Source organism: Aedes albopictus, chromosome 3 (genome assembly GCF_035046485.1).
Source record: "Aedes albopictus strain Foshan chromosome 3, AalbF5, whole genome shotgun sequence".
NCBI lineage: Eukaryota > Metazoa > Arthropoda > Insecta > Diptera > Culicidae > Aedes > Aedes albopictus.
The window spans coordinates 366,950,279-366,976,181 of NC_085138.1; the positions used below are offsets into that span (position 1 = coordinate 366,950,279).

Here is a 25,903-nt window from a genome sequence, read left to right on the forward strand (position 1 = left end):
AGGGGAATAGTTGTGCTAAGAAATGGTACATCCCCCTCTTGCTGGTAGTCGAAAATATGTGGCTATTCCAAGGCCTCCAAAGTACTCCAAAGTTTGTATCACAAATGATACATGAAATGGGTGATCTAGGTTATCCAAACTACTCTGGAATTCATTTTCTTAAGATCCACAACATCTACCATCATTTGTGTTCACTATGTTCAAGAAATTTAGTTACGTTGATGTCCATTAGACCTCGCAATGCTACGAGCAATTCGATATTGTCGTAGTTGAACATTCCGTGAAATACAAATGGCCTCCAAAACACTTTGAAGTTTGGGTTACAATATCTACAAACTGTATCATGCTTAAATTGTAATTAATATTAGTGGAATGTAGTCTATACTGCTGATGGAGCCTCAGTGCACAACTATAATGCTTTTGGTACATTCATGGGATGTTCCAGGCTTTCCAAACTATTCTGGAAGAAGGACCTTCAAGGCCTACAGGCTCTATTCTTGTTTCTGTTCACTCTATCAGCATAATTCTTTCACGATTGTGTCTGTTGCACCGCATAATATTACGAGTATCTCTGTGTGTTGCTATTTGGGTGTCCACTGGCATACAAATGGACCCAATTTATTTTGAAGTATGGGTCGTAATATCTGTAAACCTTAGGATATTTTTATTGTAGTGAATGCTCGCGGAATATAATCTACGCTACACTTAAAGCCTCGGAGTGCAATTCTGATAACTAAGCAACATTCACTTGGTGATCTAGGTCATCCAAACTACATATTCTGGAATCAAGACCTTTAAGCTCCACAAGCTCTACTCCTGAATCTCTTTACTTAATGGGTGTAACTCCTCTAAAAAACCCTTCAGGAATTCCTCCAAGCCTTACGCCAAGAATTTCTCAAAGAATCTTTCCAGGTATTCATCTAAGAGATTCTGCCAATAATTCCTGGAAGAATTCCTCCAGGTTTTTTTTTTCTAGAAAATCCTCGAAAATTGCTCCTGGAGTTCCTCCAAGAATTCTACCAGAAATTCCTACAAGAATCCCTCTAGGAATTTGTTCGAGAATTCCACCAGGCATATCTTCAAGAATTTCTCCAGTTATTACTCTAAAAAGTCTTCCAAGAATTTCTCAAAGAATTCGTCTAGGTATTTCTCCAAGAAAATGTCCAGGAATTCCTAATGGATTTATACCAAGAAATTCTCCAAGCAATCCACCAGGAATTCCTCCAAGAGTTACTCCAGGAATTCCTCCAAAAGTTACTACAGGAATTCCTCGAAGAGTTACTCCAGGAATTCCTCCAAGAATTCCTCTATGAATTTTTCCCATAAGCTTTCAAGGAATTTCTCCAAAAATTCTCAAAGATTTTTTTAATGTATTTAAATGTATTTTTCCAGTACTGTATTACGAGTATCTCTGTGTGTTGCTATTTGGGTGTCCACTGGCATACAAATGGACCCAATTTATTTTGAAGTATGGGTCGTAATATCTGTAAACCTTAGGATATTTTTATTGTAGTGAATGCTCGCGGAATATAATCTACGCTACACTTAAAGCCTCGGAGTGCAATTCTGATAACTAAGCAACATTCACTTGGTGATCTAGGTCATCCAAACTACATATTCTGGAATCAAGACCTTTAAGCTCCACAAGCTCTACTCCTGAATCTCTTTACTTAATGGGTGTAACTCCTCTAAAAAACCCTTCAGGAATTCCTCCAAGCCTTACGCCAAGAATTTCTCAAAGAATCTTTCCAGGTATTCATCTAAGAGATTCTGCCAATAATTCCTGGAAGAATTCCTCCAGGTTTTTTTTTTCTAGAAAATCCTCGAAAATTGCTCCTGGAGTTCCTCCAAGAATTCTACCAGAAATTCCTACAAGAATCCCTCTAGGAATTTGTTCGAGAATTCCACCAGGCATATCTTCAAGAATTTCTCCAGTTATTACTCTAAAAAGTCTTCCAAGAATTTCTCAAAGAATTCGTCTAGGTATTTCTCCAAGAAAATGTCCAGGAATTCCTAATGGATTTATACCAAGAAATTCTCCAAGCAATCCACCAGGAATTCCTCCAAGAGTTACTCCAGGAATTCCTCCAAAAGTTACTACAGGAATTCCTCGAAGAGTTACTCCAGGAATTCCTCCAAGAATTCCTCTATGAATTTTTCCCATAAGCTTTCAAGGAATTTCTCCAAAAATTCTCAAAGATTTTTTTAATGTATTTAAATGTATTTTTCCAGTACTGTCTCATAGATTTCTGCCAAGAATTTCTCCAAGAATTCCTCCAGAAATACCTCCAAGAGTTTCTCCAGGAATTTCTCCAAGAATTTCTTCAAAACCCCGCAGGAAATCGTCCTGAAATTCTTCCAAAGATTTCTCAAGATATTCATTTGAGATAACTTTCAGGCATTTCTCCAGAAATTCCTCCAGGAATTCGTGAAGAGTTTCATCAAGGAATTCCAACAGGAACTACTTTAAGAAATCCTCCAGGATCTTCTTCTTCTTCATGAAATTCTCCAGGAACTTCTTCAGGAATTCCTCGACGAATTCTTCCAGGAATTTCTTCAGGGATTTTTAAGGATTTTTTTTTCTGGAGAAAATCCTGGAGAAATTCCGGGCAAACTTTCTGGAAAAATTATGTAGTAATTTGTGAAGGACTTAAAATAACATACTATGGTAATTCTTAAAGGATTTTCTGGAATTCTTCCTGAAATAATTCTTGGAGGAAATCTTGGAGGGATTCCTAGAGAAATTGCTGGAGAAATTCTAGGAGGAATTTTTGGAGTATTTCCTGGAATATTTCTTGTAGGAGTTCCTGAAGTATTTCTCGGAACAATTCCCAGATAAATTCCTGTAGAACTTCCAGGAGGTATTCGTAGAGTAATTCCTGGAGAGAAATTCCTGTAGTACTTGCTGGACGAATTTCTGGAATATATCCTGGAGTATATCTTGTAGGAATTCCTGGACTGATTCTTGGAGGAATTCTTAGCAGAAGATTTTGAGGAAAGCTGGAGAAATTCCTTGAAAAAATGCTGGAGGATATTTTGGAGAAAATTTTGGAGAAATTCTTTGAGGAATTCTGAAAAGAAGTTTTGGAGCAGTTCCCGAAGAATTACCTAGGAACTTCCTGGTGAAATTCCAAGAAGAATTTTTTAAAGAATTCCTGGAGGAATTTCGGGAGGACTTTTTGTCATAATTCCTTAACAATTTTCGGAAGAATTTCTGAGGGAATCTCTGAAGGAATTCTTGGACGAATAATCCCAAGACTATTTTCTTGAGGAATTACTAAAAGTTTCCTAAAGGACCCTGGGGATATTCATGGAGGAATTTCTGGAGGAATTCTTGAAATAACTTCCCAAAAAATCCCTGGAGGAACCGTTTGCAGAATTCTTCGAAGAATTTCTGAAGAAATTCCTGGATGATTTCCTGAAATTATTTCTGTTGGAATTCCTCGAAAAAAATCTGCACGAATTCCTGGAGGAATTTCTGGAGAAATGCCTGCAGGTTTCTGGAGATATTATTTGAGAAATTTCTTGAGAGCTTCTTTGAGGAATTCCTGGAGTAACTCTTAGAGGAATTCCTGAAGGATTGCTTGTAGAATTTCATGGCAAATGTCCATGAGGAATTCTTGGGCATTTTATTAGATAAATACCTAGAAGGATTCTTTGAGAAATTATTAAAAGATTTTTTAGAGTAATCTCTCTCTCTTCTTGGCGTAACGTCCTCACTGGGAAAAAGCCTGCTTCTCAGCTTAGTGTTCTATGAGCACTTCCACAGTTATTAACTGAGAGCTTCCTCTGTCAATAACCATTTTGCATGTGTATATCGTGTGGCAGGCACGAAGATACTCTATGCCCAAGGAAGCCAAGGAAATTTCCTTTACGAAAAGATCCTGGACCGACCGGGAATCGAACCCGTCACCCTCAGCATGGTCATGCTGAATACCCGTGCGTTTACCGCCTCGGCTATATGGGCCCCTTTTAGAGTGATATCTGGAGAAATTCTTGAAGAAACTTCTGGTGGAATTTTTGAAGGGATTCTTGGAAGTTGAGCAACACACACACGCCAACTTACTGCAATTCACGAGCCAAAAGGCTCACTCGTCCTGGTTGATTTAAAGTCTTGACGATCCAGGTACCGAGTTTCCAATCATAGTCCTTATTTCGTTGCGGGGTCGGTTCCGAGAGCATCATTCGCATTTTCTTCTATTATCTTCATTTTTTGTGGTGGTGTAAGGCTTCGACAGACTACTTTACCGGGGTTGCACTGCCTACATCGCATTGGTGGAGCTGCCAGCTTAGGTATAGCTGACGCGATACAGCGTTTCATATTCAGCCGCTGGATGCCAGAACAGACGCTATTTGAGCCGCACCTCCTTGACGAACAGACGCTCAGGACGTACCTCCTCAATCTAGCTGAAGTCAGAAGGACAACAGTGCCCAGGGTGCACTAACAGCTAAGCACACAACTCCTAAGCTGGCGGTCTTTGTCATCGCTTGAACTGTGGAAGCATGAGGTAGGAACTTGTGAGGATCAGAGCTATGTTGGACGCTCTTCTTGTAGACTCACCGTTTTGCAGCCTACAAGATACACTCTCAAATGTTATACCATCGTCTATCACCGATTGCAAGAGAGTTCGTGGTGAAATATCAGACTGGATTCATGGGTGAACACGCTACAACGGACCAGAAGTTCGCCTTCCGCCAGGTGTTACAGAAATGCCGCGAATACAACGTGCCCACACATCACTTGTTCATCGATTTCAAATCGGCTCATGATACAATCGATCCAGAACAGCTATGGCAGATTACACACGAATACGGATTCCCGGATAAACTGATACGATTAATCCAGGCGACGATGGATCGAGTGATGCGCGTAGTTCGAGTATCAGGGACACTCTCGAGTCCATTCGAATCTCACAGAGGGTTACGGCAAGGTGTTGGTCTTTCGTGCATGCTGTTCAACATTGCTTTAGAGGGTGTAATAAAGAGAGCAGGGATAAACATGAAAGGGACGATTTTCACGAAGTCCGCTCAGCTGCTTGGTTTCGCTGATGATATTGATATTATAGCTCGATATTGATATTGATATTATCCAACTAAAGAGTGAAGCGAGGTGAATCGGATTAGTCGTTAATGTGCCCATGACAAAGTACACACGGCAAAGTGCTCTCGGGAGGAATTACCACGCCCGCTACTCCGAATTTCTATCGACGGTGATGAAATCGAGGCGGTTGAAGAATGGGTTCACTGGGTACCGCCGACACGACTCCAGCAGAAAAACTCAGAGACGCATTGTGGCAGGAAATCGAGCTTACTTTAGACTCCGCATTATTCTACGATCAAACGGAATTCGCGAAGTTAACTACCTACAAAACGCTGATTAGACCGGAAGTCTTCTACGGGTACGAATCATGGACTCTACGTACAGAGGATCAACGTGCTCCTGGAGTTTTCGAACGGAAACTGTTGCGAATCATCTACGGTGGAGCGCAGATGGAAGACGGAGCCTGGAGAAGGCGAATGAATCACGAGCTGCATCCGCGGCTGAGAGGCTACGCTGGGCGGTTCACGTCTTCAGGATGTCGCACAGCCATGGCCCGAGTAGAATGGAGACAACTCCTACGTACAGCAGAGGACACGCAGGCCTTAGTCAGACCGGTAAGGTAAGTTAGTTAGACGGGAGTTAGATGAAATCCCCACTCAACTTTATAATACAAATGAGCCAAATTACAGCGACGAAATACAACTAAGTGCTTTCATCATAATGAAAGACCGAAGAAAAAAAAACGATTTTAATCTTTCTAGGAACACAACGCCAACCCATGTCAGCCAGTTCCGTCGATTCCGGCAGCGAGAAAAGCCTTCTCTTTTCTCGCTGAATGGAAGTTGCAAGTCAGCGAATTGTAATTTACAAAATGGATACAAAGTGTGGGAGCAAAAGAGCACAAACACACAAAACGAGAAAAACAGCGACATATTGTGTAGCAGCTATCTTTAGTCCGAGTGAGCGCAGCTTCCGGATGTTTTTTCTTTCCGTTTTTTGTTCAACCTACATTGTTCCCATCTCGGGAGGAATTCTTTCTCTTCCGAAGCTTCGTCGTCGTCGTCCTACAACTCGGAACAATGCACCGACGAGCATGGTCTTTGCCCCAAAAAATCGACGACTGTGTTTTCTCTCATTTCCATTCTGTCGGCCCATTGAAGCCGCGCGTTTCATTTGGTTCGCTTCTCGGATGTCTCTTTCAGTGCGACGACTATAATGGAGGAAACAAAAATCGAAGAAAAATAGACTTTGCTGAAATAACAAAATCGAACACAGCCGACTTGTTCTTTTCCGCAGCTGGCCCCATTTTCAGGTTTCCAATTCAAACCGAATCGAACACGTTGTTCAAATTTGTTTCAAATCCATCCGTGACTCCATTGTTCATGTAGAATTCAGCTCTTTTTTTTCCCTTCTGGTTCTTTTTCTCAACCAGGAGCCGAATGGAAGCTGCTGACCGAGGACGAGAAGCGTCCGTTCATCGATGAGGCGAAAAGGCTACGGGCGATGCACATGAAGGAACATCCCGACTACAAGTATCGACCGCGGAGAAAACCGAAACCGATACGGCGCGATGGCTACCCGTACCCGATGACATACCCCTCCGTGCCGGTCGATGCACTGCGGGCAGGTGAGTGGATGTCCAATTGTAAGCACTGGTTTTGTTTCTTTATTTGTGTAAAAAAAAACATTCACAGTAAACATACAGACTTACACCTGACTGTTTGACAACGAGTATTAATTACAGTATGTAGAACTGTACAGTTCGAGGAATAAAATCAATTCCGTGGTGCTTCTTCAATGTTCTCTAGCATCATACTTGAACTTGACCGTTGCAATATATCACCCTACATCAGTTTGACAATAAAGGCATATATAGGCCTAAATTTGCGAAATTCAACCTATGTTATACCTGAAGATCATCTTAATTCTCTTAAAACTACTCGTAACATAGTTATATTAAAAGGTTTCCACGACCCACTTTAGGATTTGAGCTTAACAGACCACCAGTGGATTCTACCCCAGTACCGTGATTTCGGGTGAAATTGATCAATTTTCGTAGTTTTTGGCGAATATTTTTTGAACACTTATCGATACGGTTAAATTTAATGCTTTAAAACAAGTACGACGATGGTTCTCATCAGTCAACGAGGTTAAAAGTTCTACTGCAAATCATTTTATTACAAAAAATATCATTTGAAATAAAAAATCAGAAATTTTAATTTCGGGGTGAAATTGATCAGTCAGTGAAATGTTTTTGTATGTGCTGAAAATAATTTTTCCTTCTGAAATAACCAACCCGGAATGCGGAAAACTTTGCCAAATTTCTACAAGTCTACTAAGTTTTTAATTATTTAAGTTTTAAGTTTAATAAATCTTAAGAAAACGCCTGAAAGTATGCAATTTCCGTACTAAATATGTTATTACTTCCGAAAAAGTACATTTTTTGCATAATTTCAATATTCATAAAATTTTTGATGACAAAATCAGGTTTAGCGAATTCTTGGCAGCTAGAAACATTCATTCGAATATTCATTACATTAGCGATACAGCTACGGTAACAAAAGTTTGAAAGTGTCTTTGAAATTCGCCTGACATGCAGTTTCGGAAAATATTGAATTTTTTACACAAATATGAGACTAATTGGCTGTAAAACATGTAAACTCATCATTCAATAACTCTTGAGTCAGATTATGAACATTTTTTACAAATTGTTTCAAGTTTTAAGTGTTATTTTTAACAAATAAAAAGAGTCCTTTCGTCGATCAATTTCACCCGAAATCACGGTACCGCCAGACTAGCTTAAACTTCATCCAGCCAACGTACATTTTCCACCTTCGGAAAAGCACCAAAATGGCCATAATTTTTTTGTTTTTCGATGGATTTTGATGAAATTTTCACAACTTCCCGAAAAACTCTTCTAGTTTATGATGCCAGGGACATGGGTGCCTGCTCCACATGGTTCCGGAGTTATTTCGGATTATCTTGGGGTACCAAAATTGGCCACATACAGGAGATAGACAAAATGATCGGGACAGGTAAAATTTTCACTTTTCAAAAAATGTTCAAACAGCTGTAACTTTTTGAAAAGTGCATCAAAAAATCTGAAATTTTTACTGTAAGTTGGTCAACTAGTGGTATATCAATGGTCAAAATTTGGGAAAGATCGGGCAATTCCACATGAAGTTAGAAAGATTCTAGAAAAAGTCAAAATTATCCGATAGCCAACTTTGAACTGTTATATCTCCGGATTCAATGAACCAAATGCAATGAAATTTTGAGCGATCATGACTTATATGATTGGCTTTGAAAAATGTTTGACTAAACTTGAACTTATTAATAAGAAAGAAAGCTACAGCGGTTTCATTTATTTCATGATTTTTTACTAAAAATGGTCCAATTTTAATATTATGTTAGGAACAACGCATCCCCTTAAGCGTTCATCCACGTATGGTTGCAATAGAGCTTCACTGTTTGCGGATAAAACGTACCTACACGGACACAACATACAATAGAGCCCGTATCATTGTTCGCCCAAACACCATTCGTTAGTAGATACAACAGTAGGAAGCACATGAACGTTGTGGATAATTTATAGTTCGTAAAACGTAAGAATTTATTGCTACCGTCAAACGGGGTTACTTGCAACAGCGGTGTAACTTGCAACACTATGACATACATTAAATGTGAACTATTTTTTCATAATATTGAAAGCTAGTATGCTTCACCGTTTCGGTTATCAAAATTATGTGTACCAAAGATCATTTTAGTGAAAAAATCAGTTTGCTTTCTTTGTTTATTGTCCAGCTACACTGTTAAAACGGTTTGCCCATTTTATGCCATAAAAACAAGTATGAAAATCGTGCTTTACCTCTCTCCTATGGTAAGTGCGATAAGTATGATGACCTTGCTTGCAGTTAGGGTACCGAATAGTAAGCTTAGCTGAACGATTCAAGTTCGATGAACTTATCGACTAAGTAGTGTAAAAAATCATAATCATATTCGACAACCACTATGGGGTAACTTGCAACAGTTGAAATCAATAAAACATTCTATAATTTGTTTTCTTTTTAGGATATTTTGGATAAAAATAATCGAAATGAATCATTTATTGATTACGTAACGTGTTCATCTTCAAATATCCACTCAATTTTACCATTTTTTTTACACGTATCTTTCAAACATTGTTAAAGACTTCCATATTTTGAAACTTCATTCATGTTTCACCTTAATGAAAGTTTAATTCAGTTTATGAACCTTCTAAAACAATCCCCAAAATCTAATCTGAACCTAGATTGACAGAACTATTTCAATAGAATGCCCAAATTGACGGCTTTTATAGTTTGTAAATAATTGAACGGGTGTTTAAAACATGCAATTTGAGCTGAAGTAGCCAAACACCACTTCATACTGAAAATGATGACTCACTTTACCTTTCCATCAAATTACATTGAGCATTGTTGACATTTTGTAACTAGTACTGAGTCATGAGATTCATAAATATTTTATACTTGAGGGACGTAAGACCTGCTATGAAACGATATACTCTCGCTTATAATAACTACCAACCCTTAAGGGAAAAAAAATAATTTAATTGGTTAGTTTACATCTTTTCAAAGCATTTTTCATGCACTACTTCAAAAACTTATAGTATGGTCAAGAATAAAAATATTAGTGCAGTTTAATGGTAGCTAACTTAGCTTCATGTCATATGTTGCAAGTTACCCCACAGATGGGGTAACTTGCAACAAGCATGTATTTCACACCTCCTGTTTACTGCCGTTATAAGCTTAGTTGTCCCATGTTACTTTTTGACGATTTTGACTTTTTTGCACCAGGCGCTCTATTTATACGTATATTTTCATATAACATCAAAAAATAACATACTTTGTTCGAAGACTCAATGAAAAGCATGTCAAGTCAAATTGTCCCACTGTTGAATTTCTACGCATGTCTGTCCCACAACTGAAATTCTACGCATAACAGTCCCACTGTAAAATTTCTACGTAAAACCAATACAATAAGCATTTTTAGTAACTTAGTTTCACCTAATAGCATGGCTATTTCAATACTGCATGGTATAAACCCTTCTTTTATGTTGGCATTACGCTTCAGCTGGAACAAAACTTGTTTTCCAGTTAAACGAAAACTGTTATTTCTTTGCAACTTGTAGTTGCAATCTGAATTCAAATACATATTGCTGCAATGCGCGTTGAGCTCATAAACCAAACATAAACATTTCAACTTAATTAAGAGTCTCAAATGTCGTGAAGCATGACGAAGCCGATCCAATATAATGACAAAGAGGTTGCTGAATTGAATGACTGGCATATGTGAACATTTTCAGAATTTAAGCAAGCTTGAAATATTGTTGGTAAGTGAGTTGATGAGTTTCACTTTTTTATTTCAATATGTTATCCCAATAACTTGATTGGATTAGTGTGTCGGTAAGTGAGTGGCATAGTTATCGCCTATTTAAAAAATAAAAAGAACACTTTTGGGTTAAACCTAAATCGAAGATGAACTGCTGGAGGCACTGAACAAGCAATAAATATATCAATTGATGAGAGATCAACCGAGTAAGCGAATTGAAGAGTAAGTGAGTGACTTGGTGAGCGAGATTTTGTAAGTGTGTGGTTGATGAGTATTTTTTTTTTTAATTTCTTTGTATTTGTGAATTTTAACTTAATGCTAATTCTTCACAAGATGAGTAAATGAGTAAGATGATAAGCGAGTGTTTTGATAAGTGAGTTGATTTATTAATGGGCTGTTGGTTAAGTGAGTGACTGTTTTGAATAAATGTTTTAATGAGTTTTTGAGTAACTTGATAAACAAGTGACCTAGACGCTCAGAGACTTGATGAGTAAGTAAGTGAATTCTTGAGTAAACTGTTGTTAGTAAGTTGTGTCGTAGATAAGTGGCTTTTGTGTATATGTAAAAGAAATGATAGTGCCCAAAAGAATTAAATTCTTATTATTGTATTTGTATTAAAAGTGAACGTAGTACTTTAACTGCTTGTTTTCGAATAGGATGAATATAGAACCGTACCATTACCAACGGCATTCTGACCCTTCATATTCCAATGAAGATACATGAAGCATGAAGCATTGAAGCCTCTAATGGCAAATCACTCCCAATCTTTGCTGGGGTTCCTATTCATATGACCTATACAAGCAGAAGAAGACATGGTGCAGAATGTTTTGAAAACTTAAGCTGTTGTATTTCTAAACATATTTTATTTCAATGATATGTACATATTTCTAGTCATTTAAAATTAATACAAAAGCTTAATCAGTTGTATGCTTTGTTGGTCATTAGGCAAAATAGGCCATTAGGCCGAAGAGGACGTTAGGGCCAAATAATTCAGGTATGTATATAACAAGGTAATTTCGCCACAACCTGGCCAGAAGACCTGTTGGGCCTGAAGACGTTTTCGGCCCAAAGACCTTTTCGGCCTAAAGACCTTTTCGGCCTAAAGACCTTTTCGGCCCAAAGACCTTTTCGGCCTAAAGACCTTTTCGGCCCAAAGACCTTTTCGGCCTAAAGACCTTTTCGGCCTAAAGACCTTTTCGGCCTAAAGACCTTTTCGGCCTAAAGACCTTTTCGGCCTAAAGACCTTTTCGGCCTAAAGACCTTTTCGGCCTAAAGACCTTTTCGGCCTAAAGACCTTTTCGGCCTAAAGACCTTTTCGGCCTAAAGACCTTTTCGGCCTAAAGACCTTTTCGGCCTAAAGACCTTTTCGGCCTAAAGACCTTTTCGGCCTAAAGACCTTTTCGGCCTAAAGACCTTTTCGGCCTAAAGACCTTTTCGGCCTAAAGACCTTTTCGGCCTAAAGACCTTTTCGGCCTAAAGACCTTTTCGGCCTAAAGACCTTTTCGGCCTAAAGACCTTTTCGGCCTAAAGACCTTTTCGGCCTAAAGACCTTTTCGGCCTAAAGACCTTTTCGGCCTAAAGACCTTTTCGGCCTAAAGACCTTTTCGGCCCAAAGACCTTTTCGGCCTAAAGACCTTTTCGGCCTAAAGACCTTTTCGGCCTAAAGACCTTTTCGGCCTAAAGACCTTTTCGGCCTAAAGACCTTTTCGGCCTAAAGACCTTTTCGGCCTAAAGACCTTTTCGGCCTAAAGACCTTTTCGGCCTAAAGACCTTTTCGGCCTAAAGACCTTTTCGGCCTAAAGACCTTTTCGGCCTAAAGACCTTTTCGGCCTAAAGACCTTTTCGGCCTAAAGACGTTTTCGGCCTAAAGACCTTTTCGGCCTAAAGACCTTTTCGGCCTAAAGACCTTTTCGGCCCAAAGACCTTTTCGGCCTAAAGACCTTTTCGGCCCAAAGACCTTTTCGGCCTAAAGACCTTTTCGGCCTAAAGACCTTTTCGGCCTAAAGACCTTTTCGGCCTAAAGACCTTTTCGGCCTAAATACCTTTTCGGCCTGAAGACCTTTTCGGCATAAAGACCTTTTCGGCTCAATGACCTTTCCGACCTTATAACGTTTTTGGCCTAACGTTCTAATCGTTTATTTCGATAATACTGTTGTATATATTTCAACGAAGAGCTATTTAAGTAAAAAAATGAATCCATTTACGTAATGAATATGTACATTTAAATATCCCCGACTTATTTCTTTAATGAAGATTTGAGCGTACAATACCCAGTGGCCCAATGAAGCAGAGGTTCCCAAACTTTTTGCTATCGCGGCGCCCTTTGACATTTCCAAAAATGTCACGGCGCACCAAAGTTTTTAACATTTTTTTTTTTTAATTCTGGGCAACTATCACTTTACATTGTGCAAGACAAAATCGTGAATCATTTCTCTAATATCATGTTTTCAGAATTCAATATTTGGAAAACTAACTTTTTTTAAATTTTCTATAATTAATTTCTCAAAGATAGTTTAGATATTTGTAAGATTTCAAAAATCATATTGATTTCATCATAGGAGTTTTAAAAATAACAAGAAACTCAGATGTAAAGGTAAAACAAGCTGCTGAATTTTAACAATTCAGCCAAAAATTCTAAAGCGTTTTCACTAATTAAAGAATTCTTATTGAATGAAAATGACTACACAGAACTTGACCAAAGCTTCAACTTTTTGCGGAATTTGCAAAGCAACACTTTTATTTATTTTGGAAAATTTTGGCAAATTGGGACACATGAAGAGATTGTAAAGACCTGCTAGGTGGGCTTTGAATTTATTTTCATAAATTTCAACTTAACCCTTTGGGCCTGGATTATAACCCCATTGATGAAACCGAGCATAACAAACTTATTCGAGTTCAGCGAGGTTGCGGCAGTACTGATGAAACAGTCCGGTTTGAAAAGGTCAAAGCTAGCTCTTCACACTACCAGATCGGCAAACCTGCATGCTGCTAAGCTATTCCGAAGACCTTGTAATTATTCTGAAAAGAACGTAAATAATGTTCTTGAAATTAAAAACTTTGGACAAGTTTTAGTAAAATCAAAAGTTAAGCTGAAGCAAAAACAAAATCAAAAACTTGAAATTTTAAAATGTGGTTTCAATTGATATGTTTGATACCAGAAAACCTATGAAACAATCGAAGAGTCAGGAAAGATTAAAAAAAAATGTGAGCGACACTAGTATTACTAATATAAAAAAATTAAAGGTGTTCCGCAATACAAATAAAGAGTTTGTTTTTTTTTTGTTTCGTCGCAAAAGCCAAACTGCGGCGCACCTGGGAAAGGTTCGCGGCGCACCAGGGCGCCGCGGCGCACAGTTTGGGAAGCACTACAATGAAGAATTCTTCGATTGATGAGAAGTTTCCTCAGACTGGAGTGAGAAACGAAGTCACACTACGTGGATATCAATACGACTAAATGGCTGGCGCTGCTAACCGCACGGCCACGAAACCCATAATTTATAACTCCCTAATTCAATTACTAATGCATTCACTCCTACGGAACAGATCTCACATACTCATAAACCAACAAACTCACTTACTCACTATGTCACTCACTGACTTACTAACTCATTTACATACTATCCCACACACACTCACCAATTTAATAATTCTGTTATCAACACATTAAAATTAACGGTGCAACTCCCTGTAAGCTGTAACTTTCCTAATTCGTAACTGACTCACTCACCAACTCACTTAATTTTGGAGCACCTCACATTCATCCTCTCATCAATTCACTAATCAACTCCTTATTCACCAACTCACTCACCTAGTAGGTGAGGTAAGTAGGAACCCGATTATTAAGAAAGTGTTAAAATGTGATGTCCCTCTTATGTTGTCTTTCGGCTCCGTTTTGCCTCGAGACATTTGAGCCTTATGCATGAGAGTCTTATAATGTTATAAGAGAAGCTAACATTGTTTGTTATTAAAAAATATAACTAAAAAGTATAGAACAGACCACATCGAGCGTGAAAAGAGATGACTAATTATCGTGGGACTGATATGCGTAGAAATTTCGCCAACAGGACCACATTTCTAGGCATAACAGTCCCACCAATAATGTTTTTTGCTGAAAACACTATATTTTTAAAAATATTTAATTGGAAATACTTCAGGCATGAAAATATAAGCGATTTCTAACGATACTATGAAAACTTAAATCCGATTTGTTGCACCATTTGGTCAAAAAACATGAAAAACCTGTTTGAAACTTCAATCGCGATTTTCTCAGTTTCAAGTTTTTCAACATGGGACAACTATGCGTAGAACGGCAGTTTAGGTGGCAACGTATTTTAATAAATAAAGTTCTGCATAGCATTCTACTCGTGGTAATTAGTGTACACGATGCTTTACCGTATGTTTGAAATGTTTAGTTTTTCAATGATGTTGCTTCAAAGTCGAAAAGTGTTGCAAGTTACCCCATTTGACGGTACTTAAACCTAGAATTTGTTACTACTTAATCTAAATTCATTCTTAATCTAGGTTTCGTTAAACTATTTGAATTAAAAAGTGTATTTGTTGCTGAATAGTACATTTGTGAGGAGATTAATTGTAAGTGATATTCTAATATTGTTCTTCATGCAATTAATAATAATAAAAATATATTTCAGCTTCGAGCTAACTATCGAGAAAAATCGAGTTTGCTTCGGAGAATCCGAACGTTTAGCAACAAATTCTCGAAGAATTATATTAAAACCATGTCGCGGAGGTCCGACATTCGCCAGACAAGATCTCAGGCGAGAGCTTTGCGGGAACAGCAAGCTAACCTCCAAGTCAGCGTCGAACAAACGGCCCATTCATCCGCAGATAATTACAACGTGGCTGCAGCCACTGTGCGAGCAGATGCTTTCGACTGCGGTGGATGTGATCGGCTGAACAATGTCGAACCTATGATAGTGTGCCGAGATTGTCAACGCTATTATCATTTTTCGTGTGCCAATGTGACTGCCGAAACGGTTCATGGGAGACCGTTTGTGTGTTTTTCTTGTGCCCGACCACCGTTTCTCCCCCCAGCGCGATCAATGTCCGGTCGTTTGAGTTCGTCCAGTGCACGACAAGCTCGTATAGCCCGTGAGCTACAGCGGCTGGAGGAGGAGAGGCAATTGGAGGAAGAAATCCAACGGGAACAGATCGAACAGGAGAAATCGCTGGCAGAAAGGTCTAGGAGGGAAAAGCTTGAGCGACAGCGGCAGTTTATTGCGCGAAAGTATGACCTGCTGAGCCAAGCGGACGCCGAGGAAGATGATGGGAGCAATTCTGGCAGCGACAATCGAAATAGCAGGGTTGAAAGCTGGGTAAGAGCGCAAGGCGCAGCAGTGGCCGGTCCTTCCGAGGTCGTAGTAAATGTTACGGATTCCATTCAGCGACCGTCTGATTCATCCGCCGGTAACATTCCCGCCGTAAACTTGCAATCAACCCCGCTGACCCAGAAGAAAGCAACTGGTGCAAATACCAATCATGCGCCGAGCCTAGCGGACCAGCTAGCTGCGGCCATCGACGTCGAGACCACTGGCAGCATAACGATCGGAGACACGGTCGACGATGAGGAAGAAGGCGCAGTCGGTATCGACGGGACGTTGTCTCGACGCAGCGCTTATCACCCGATTTCACCGGTGAACACTCGGATGTACGACCAAGTTTTGGAGGAGCCAAACCCAGTCAAACCGACAACTGGGGCAGTGCCGAAGGTAGTACGCAGCACAACGTTATTTGAGAGGTGGCGGTCAGAAACCGCAAGCCTACGAAAGTGTACGGAACTGGAGTCGGAGCATAAGAAGGAGAATGATCTTCGACGGAAGCGCGAATTGGAGCTCACCAACCAACTGAAGCAGATGGAGATCCAGCGGCGAGATGAACAGCAAATCCAACGAGCGATGGAAGAAGAACTTCAGCAGCGGGAGCGTGACCAAGCGCTGGTAGAAGAACGGAAGCAACGGGAGTTGGCCGCAGTTCAGGACGAGTTGCATCGACTGCGGGAAATCGAGCAGCAGTTTCTGAAGGAAAGGGAACCACCAACCAGTGGACGTATTGGTGATCCGGAATCCCATCCGGTCGGACGTCGTTCTGGAGATCATCACCAACCAACAGCGACGATCAACGAGCAGCCACCGTTGCGCCAAACCGTGAACGTAGGTAACGCCCCCACAGCCCATTGTACCATCATGCCACCGGTGAGTAACCACAACTTTATTCCAAATCATTTGCACAATGTGCCAATAAATACTAGCCCCTCGTATTCGTACCACTCTTTCAATCAAAACTACCCCCCATCGCCCATTTACACGCCTATCGGCGGTCGTAGCAACTACAATGTGCCAGAAAGTCCACTATCTCTACCCCCCCATGTTGCGTATGGTCAACAAGGTCGTCCGTTTCTAAGTTCGTTTGTTGTGAATGCACCAATACCGAGCAACGAGTTCCAACCGATGGAACAGGGTCCGTCGTCGCAGCAGCTGGCTACCAGACAAGTAGTATCGAAGGAGTTGCCGGTATTCACTGGAGATCCGGTGGATTGGCCACTCTTCTGCAGCAGCTATCATCATTCCACTCATGCGTGTGGATACTCCAATTCGGAGAATCTTCTCCGTTTGCAAAGAAGCCTCAAGGGTAAAGCCAGGGAAGCGGTTAGCAGCTTTCTTCTACACCCGTCCACAGTACCGCAAGTGATTTCTACGCTGCAAACGTTGTTTGGGAGGCCTGAACACATCATTCACAACATGATTTCCAAGGTCCGCGAGATTCCTGCACCAAGGGCGGACCGACTAGAAACGCTTGTGAATTTCGGTCTTGCGGTACAGAATCTGTGCGGGCACCTCAAGGCTATCGGACTGGAGCAACACTTGTCTAATCCCATGCTGTTGCAAGAAATGGTTGACAAGTTACCGGCTAACGTCAAACTTAGCTGGGCTCTTCACCAGGAGCAGATACCAGCGGTGAACCTCAGTGAGTTCGGCGAATACATGGGAAAAATCGTATCCGCCACCAGCAGTGTGACATGCTACAGTGCATTCTCGCAGAAGCCATCCAAGGACGGACGGATCAAAGAGAAGGCATACGTGAACGCACACTCATCATCGATCGAAGGCGAAGGAAGCAACGGCGAAAACACGTTCACCGATTGGAGAGCTTCGTCAAAATCTACGAGACCGGTGGACAAGCAGGTGTCTACCAGCAAGGCGTGTCCAGCTTGTGGGGCTAAAACTCACCAAGCAGCAGGATGCCCGTCCTTCAAGAAACTTTCCGTAGACGATCGGTGGAAAATAGTGAAGGAAAACCAGCTCTGCCGTCGTTGTCTAACACCACACACACGATGGCCTTGCAAGGGAGAAGTATGCGGGATCGGCGGCTGCCAGAAGAAACATAATCGTCTGCTGCATTCCAACAACCCACCGGCGGAAGGACTTCAAAACCCGGCGAGCGCAACGGTTACGGTTCACCGGTCAATCAACACATCAACGTTGTTCCGAGTTTTACCAGTAACTCTTTTCGGAAAGAACGGTCAGGTGAACACACTAGCGTTTCTAGATGACGGTTCGTCTATCACGATGATTGAGCAATCGTTAGTTAATGAACTTGGCGCGGATGGGCCAGCGGAATCCTTGTGCATCCTATGGACTGGAGGCGTAAAGAAGCAGATCGCAGATACAAATCGAGTACAGCTCCAAATATCAGCAGTGGGTAGCAGCCAACGTTTCAAACTTAACGAAGTGTACACTGTGAAAAACCTGGGACTACCGGAGCAGTCGTTAGATTTCAGCGAGATGTCAGCGCGGTTCAAGCACTTGGGTGGCTTGCCTGTTACGAGTTTTGACGCCGCCGTGCCAGGACTGCTGATAGGTTTATCAAACACACACTTGTTGGCTACGCTGAAATTGCGGGAAGGTCGACCGCAGGAGCCGATTGCGGCGAAAACCCGAATCGGCTGGTCTATCTACGGATGTCAACGTGATAAAGTTGGCGTTATGCACCACCGACAGCTGCACATCTGTGTTAAGCCAACGAATGAAGATTTGCATGATTACGTGCAGAGTTTCTTTTCCGTAGAAAGCCTTGGCGTGGCGTTGGTACCCCAAGTCGAGGGAGTGGACGAGCAGCGAGCCCGCAGAATTCTGGAAGAAACCACGGAGCGAACGAGTAGCGGCAGATTTCAGACAGGACTCCTATGGAAGCACGATGGATTGGAATTTCCGGACAGTCGGCCGTTAGCAGAAAAGCGACTAAGATGTTTGGAGAGACGACTGTCGAAGGACCCTGCACTCTACACGAACGTCCGCCAACAAATGTCGGTCTACCAGGAGAAGGGCTACGCCCACAAGGCAACCGCCGAAGAGCTGCGCCGTCTTGATCCAAGTCGAACATGGTACCTTCCCCTTGGTATAGTCCTCAATCCCAGGAAACCAGGTAAAGTAAGGGTAATCTGGGACGCCGCAGCAAAGGTCCAAGGTGTTTCATTAAACTCCATGCTGTTAAGGACATTATATGACGAAGCCATACCTCAAATTTTCAAGAGCACGAGCTGAATGAACCAAACCACGGATTGCGCTGAAAAGTTGATCGATTGGTCACACCCCGGTGGTGACCAATCGATCAACTTTTCAGCGCAATCCGTCGTTTGGTTCATTCAGCTCGTGCTCTTGAAAATTTGGGGTGTGGCTTCGTCATATATTCACCTTAAAAGGTCCGGACCAATTGACCTCGCTTCTTTCCGTGCTTTTCCAATATCGTGAACGAGAGGTGGCCATTTCTGGAGACATTGAAGAAATGTTTCACCAGCTCCTGATTCGAGAGGAAGACCGGTGCGCGCTACTGTTTCTGTGGAGAGATTCCCCGGAAATGCCAATCGAAGTCATGGTGATGAATGTTGCAGTCTTCGGTGCGTCATGTTCTCCAGCTCAATTTCTTTTTGTGATGAATTTGAACGCTACGGAACACGAAATAGAACATATCCGGGCAGAGATGGTACTGTACGAAGGGCAGATGTGCAAACATCCTGTGGCATTCTGCGACGTCCAGTCGTTAAACTGGCTGTGCTTGATGTGGATGCGGAGTGTGACACCGAAGCTACAGTTCTGGTGACACGAGGGGGGGAATGTTAGGAACAACGCATCCCCTTAAGCGTTCATCCACGTATGGTTGCAATAGAGCTTCACTGTTTGCGGATAAAACGTACCTACACGGACACAACATGCAATAGAGCCCGTATCATTGTTCGCCCAAACACCATTCGTTAGTAGATACAACAGTAGGAAGCACATGAACGTTGTGGATAATTTATAGTTCGTAAAACGTAAGAATTTATTGCTACTTAAACCTAGAATTTGTTACTACTTAATCTAAATTCATTCTTAATCTAGGTTTCGTTAAACTATTTGAATTAAAAAGTGTATTTGTTGCTGAATAGTACATTTGTGAGGAGATTAATTGTAAGTGATATTCTAATATTGTTCTTCATGCAATTAATAATAATAAAAATATATTTCAGCTTCGAGCTAACTATCGAGAAAAATCGAGTTTGCTTCGGAGAATCCGAACGTTTAGCAACACTTCCCATTACTATTTCAATTTTCTGTTGGTTATTTGGTTACTTCCTTTCAAAACATATTCATATTTCAGTCAATTAGAGGGATTTTAAATAAACTATAATTTCTATATCGAATATTAAAGCAATGTTAAAATTTCCGATAATTTGGTTTTATATCGAAAAAATAATCTAAGTGTAGAGTCGTTGAAATGGATAGTCGTAACATAATGCAAAATACCACAGGGATAGCATTTAGGATAACACTCACACCTGTATACGTTAGTAGTTGCCTGAGATACACACACACATGAGAACAGAAACGATGTAATGGAAAGTGGAAATAAAGAATCAGATTTTTGTAGACCATCAGTCGATGTGGACGTCTTTTTATTTGCGGTCCGACACCACATAATTTGTCGACGAGCGGATTTGAACCCGGTTTCGGCGGAAAGTGTTCACGTCGGTGCGCGTTGTGATTTTGATGATTTGAAGCGGGAGATTTATTATTCGGAAAAGTGTTGTGTGGCAGCATCAGAGGTAAGCAAAAATGAAAAATGAAACGTGTCCGATAGTGAAGATGGAAGATATTTGATTTCCGCAACTGTTTGCGGTAGATTAAAGTGGGGAGTCAATCAGTGCGGCATGTGTGCAGAAAAAGTGAAGATTCAAAATGGTGGAGAAATGCAACTGGGTGCAGAGAGGTTTTAAAGTGGAGCGCAACTGTGTGCGAGGAACGAAAATTCGAATTTGCAACTGGGTGCATTGAATGAAATAAAACATGGACGGCAACTGTGTGCCACGAGTGGTAAATCGTAAATCAATTTTAAATTACATATCCGCATTGAATAAGTGAAAGGAGCGCAACTGGGTGCGACAGCAATTAGATATTTACAACTGTGTGCAATGATAACAACAAAAATGCTGCAAAAATGAATCGTGGGGAAGCAGTGTTTTTGTCTGAAGTTCCGCAAAAGCGTAATTTTTTTTTATCTAAAAATTCTCGAAAAGTGGCTTTCGCAACTGTGTGCGCGTAATTGGAACGCCATAAAATGGAAGATTATTTTCTTCCGTAAGGGTGATAAGTATGTGAGTAATTCAGAGGAACAAAATGGATGCCGCAACTGTGTGCGTATGTGACGATGATAAGGTTGACACTGGTGAGGACTGATGGAAGTGTGAGTAACGGCATTGAAGCGGAGAAAATATGGTGGATGCAGTGAAATGGTGTTTGTGGCTACAAGGCTGTGAACAGTACATGCTCGGAGCATGATTGTGGATTGTGGATTGTGGGAGATGTTTGATGATCATGCTGCAACTGTGTGCAACAGATGGCGTTGATGATCGATGCGAGGTAGGTGGAAATTCGTCGGTTTTGGGATGTATGTTAAATTCATGATTTTTTTTGTTGACCATGTTTTGGTATGGAACTTTGGGGGATAAGGTTGCGATGCGAATCGACTTCCATCCATCAGAGCTATCGGAGTGAAATAATAAAATAAAAAAAGGATAAACAAATGATTGCGGTTTTTTTTTAATTTGCTTATTCTATATTTAAGATGGATTCGATTCGCCGTGTAAGACCATTTGAGCTGACGGCTGACCGATCGAGAGTTCCCATTGAGTGGCAGAAGTGGAAGCGTGAGCTTCAACGATATTTTGATGCGGCGGGTATCACGTCACAGTGGGATAAGCGGTCAATAATGTTGCATTTGGTTGGAGCTGACGTGCAAGAAATTTTTGAGCATCTGCCAGGGGTAAACGAGGTTCCACACGTAGTCGCGGATCCTCCATATTTTGACGTGGCTATTCAGAAATTGGACGAGCATTTAGAGCCACTTCGTAGACGAAACTATGAACGCCATCTGTTCCGGCAGATAAGTCAGAAGCCAGAAGAGAGATTTGCAGACTTCGTTCTGCGGCTTCGAATTCAAGCGAAGTGGTGCGAATTTGACCGGTACGATTCAAGGGAGACGGATGATAGAATTATAGAGCAAATAGTGGAAGCGTGCAGATCAACTGATTTGAAAAGAAATTTTGATTCTCGGTACAACATTGGCAGACGTTCAACAACAAGTCCGGGATCTAGGACGACAGATTTCAGATCATTCCGGACCGGCAAATGTCTCTAAGGTCACCAAAGTTCCGTTCAGGGAAACGCGTGGCGATGTTCGTGGCACACAAAAGAAGAACTTTGACAGGCAAACTGACAGAGCTTGTTATGCGTGTGGTCGTAGAGGACATTTGAAGGGCGACATTGCGTGTCGAGCTAGAAACGCAAAATGCTTGAAATGTGGTGGAATGGGCCATTTCATCAATCGTTGCTTGAAGCGTACAACAACGGAATTCCCGGTAGCTGGACCGCCACCACCTAAGCGTATTCGATGCGTGAGTGAAGACGAAAAAGACGGCTTCGGCCAAGAGAAGGTGTTTTACGCAATGGGACGGAATACATTTGAGTTTATTGTCGGAGGGATCAGAATTCCCATGATCATAGACTCCGGGGCCGACGCAAACATTATCGATGAGGAAACTTGGATGAGGGCGAAAGAAATGGGGATGCAGATCAAGGAGTTTTCGGAACAGGTAGATCGAAAGCTGATCGGTTACGCTACCAAACAACCTATGACGATGAAGGGCTGAATGTTTCGAGCTGAAATACAGGCAGCGGAGAATGTTGTTAATGCGAAGTTTTACATCGTTCAGCAAGGAAAGTACAATCTTCTGGGTGACTCTACTGCTAAAGAACTCAAAGTTCTTCAAGTGGGTTTCGACGTTGGATTGGTAAACAACCAAACAACCAAACCGATTCCATTTCCGAAAATTAAAGGAGTACTTGTGGAAATTCCGATCAACAAAGCAGTTCAACCTGTTCAACAAGGATATCGTCGAGCTCCCATTGCACTTGAGGATAAGATCTATGGTAAACTGAAGGATTTGCTCGAAATGGATGTAATTGAAAAGGTCAACGGGCCATCACCATGGGTTACACCAGTTGTTCCTATTATGAAGCGTTCCGGCGAGTTAAGGCTATGTGTGGACATGAGACGGGCCAACCAAGCGGTCCTGCGGGAGACGCACCCTCTTCCGGTGATCGAAGAGCTTCTAGGAAGCGTCGAAGGTGCGGTTAAGTTCTCCAAACTGGACGTGAAAGAAGCTTATCACCAGCTGGAGATTTCGCAAGACTCGCGTGTTATTACAACATTTATCACGAAATACGGCCTCTTCAGGTAAAATGGGTGAAACATTTCGTAAATATTATTTCAATCATGAATAAATAAAGTCTCGTGAGTAGTATGGGAATTTATAATTCTTTTTTGATTCTCAGGTACAAACGTCTAATGTTCGGCGTCAGTTGTGCGCCAGAGCTTTTTCAAAAGGTGATGGACACGGTTGTGGCAGGGCTTGAAGGGGTTATTGTTTACCTTGACGACTGTTTAGTATCTGGTCGCACTCAGGAGGAACACGATTTTCGTTTGAATGCTCGTCTGAATCGTTTTAAGGAATACGGGGTGCTACTCAATTGGGACAAATGTGTGTTCAATGTGGAGCGGCTGGAGTGTCTGGGTCACGAACTATCCATTACGCGTGTTAAACCAGTGGAAGGCAGAGTGCTGGCAATACAAAAATTCAGGGAGCCTGCCAATCTTGCAGAACTTCGGAGTTTCCTGAGACTCATTACGTACGTGGGAAGATTTATTCCAGATTTGGCAACCAAAACTGACAGTCTGCGGGATTCACTGCGAGGTGGCAAGAAATTTCATTGGACGGTGTCTCATCAAACGGCTTTTGAAAGCATCAAGCGTGCTGTGGGAGATATCAAACATCTGGGTTTCTTCAGTCCACGTGATACTACAACTTTGATCGCGGATGCCAGTCCAACCGGACTAGGCGCCGTTCTAGTCCAGCAGGACGGGAAGGGAGATCACAGAATAATATCGTATGCTAGCAAGGCTCTGACGGATTTGGAACGCAAGTACTGCCAGACTGAGCGAGAAGCGCTTGCGTTGGTGTGGGCGGTTGACCGATTTAAACTGTATTTGCAAGGCACAAAATTCAAACTAGTAACAGACTGTAAGCCGCTACAGTTCCTGTTCAGTCCGCGATCTAAACCATGCATGCGAATTGAACGATGGGTTTTACGTCTGCAATCATACAGTTATGAGGTGGTACATGAGCCTGGTATTACTAACCTGGCTGATGCGCTTTCCAGGTTGTCGGTTTCAGCACCTGAAATGTTCGATATGGAAGGAGAGGACAATATTCGCTTCTTGATGCTGCGGTTGACTGAAACTGATACGCCGGTAGCTGTGACTATGCAAGAAGTTCGTGAACAAACACAAAAAGATGACATTATCAATGAAGTTTTCCAGGCGTTGGATAATGGTAACTGGACGGAACAAGCGAAATCCTTTAAGCCCTACGCATCGGAGCTCTGTGGTTTTTCAGATATTCTATTGAGAGGAGAGCGTATTGTCATCCCATTTGCCTTACAGCCTAAAATATTGGAACTGGCACATGAAGGCCATCCGGGCATCGTGGTCATGAAGCGGAGACTGAGGCAAAAGGTGTGGTGGCCTGCAATGGACAAGGAAGAGGAAGCTTTCGTGAAGCGTTGCAAAGACTGCACGTTGGTCTCATCGTTGGGACCTCCTGAACCGTTGGTTCAGACCCAGATGCCGGATAGACCCTGGTGCCACATTGCAGTAGATTTCATGGGACCCCTACCATCAGGCCACAACTTGTTAGTTATTGTCGATTATTTCAGCCGGTTTGTGGAAGTAGTAGTGATGCGAGAGATTACGGCCAAACTCACAATACAAGCATTGCACGAAACATTTTGTAGATATGGCATTCCGGAATCACTTAAGTCGGATAACGGTCCACAATTTGTCAGCGAGATTTTGGCACAATTGTGTAAGGAGTTAGGCATTGTATTGAGAAAATCGACGCCCTATTGGCCCCAGGCCAATGGGGAGGTTGAACGAATGAATCGAAGCTTGAAGAAAAGGTTGCAAGTCAGCCTGGAAAATTCGGATTCTGATTGGAAATGGGACATGAGAATGTATCTCCTCATGTATAATTCGACCCCTCATTCAACGACTGGAGTCGCGCCGTCTGCTTTGATGTTTGGGAGAGTATTGCGAGACAAGCTGCCGTCACTTCCAGGAATTGGGCTAAAATCTACAGAAGAGGCGCAGGGTAAGGATCGAGAGCGAAAACTGAAACAGGGAGAATATGCAGACAAGCGTCGTCGTGCAGAGCCAAACATGTTGGAAAAAGGGGATGTGGTAGTTGCGAAGAGGTCGATCAGGGAAAATAAACTAGCTAGTAATTTTGGGCCTGAGGAGTTCGTCATCGTCGATCGTAAGGGATCGGAGGCGATGCTTCGGTCAACAGAGAGTGGAAAAACGATGAACCGGAACGTGTCACATCTTAAACCAATACTGCGAAATTGTAAGGAAGGTACAGCAGACAAATTGCAAAACTCACCGGTAGAAGAAGGTTGTGAGAAGTCTTCTGTTGAACAGATACGACCCAGACGGGAAGTTAGACGCCCAAGTTATTTGCAAGATTTCGATCTAGCTAGGGTTCATGACTATTGACAATGAGAGGGAATGTAGAGTCGTTGAAATGGATAGTCGTAACATAATGCAAAATACCACAGGGATAGCATTTAGGATAACACTCACACCTGTATACGTTAGTAGTTGCCTGAGATACACACACACATGAGAACAGAAACGATGTAATGGAAAGTGGAAATAAAGAATCAGATTTTTGTAGACCATCAGTCGATGTGGACGTCTTTTTATTTGCGGTCCGACACCACACTAAGCACTATCATTTTTATCCGTGTTAACAATTTTAGGTTATGTCAAACTGTTAATACTGTTAATGTTAAGTCATGCTAGTTTGTTACGTTGGTATATGTT

At 41.7% G+C, this 25,903-nt stretch overlaps 1 protein-coding gene across 3 annotated transcripts in view; it reads left to right on the forward strand.

The window, feature by feature from the left end:
* Positions 1-25,903, forward strand: part of LOC109433666 (SOX domain-containing protein dichaete) — a 144,823-nt gene that overhangs the window by 61,372 nt on the left and 57,548 nt on the right. For 2 of the 3 annotated variants that reach the window (XM_029875159.2, XM_029875161.2), the window contains exon 3: positions 6,474-6,686. In XM_029875159.2, the coding sequence (XP_029731019.2) occupies positions 6,474-6,686 (213 nt within the window). The remainder of the gene's footprint in view (positions 1-6,473; positions 6,687-25,903) is intronic. The other variant, XM_029875160.2, reaches the window with a different exon arrangement.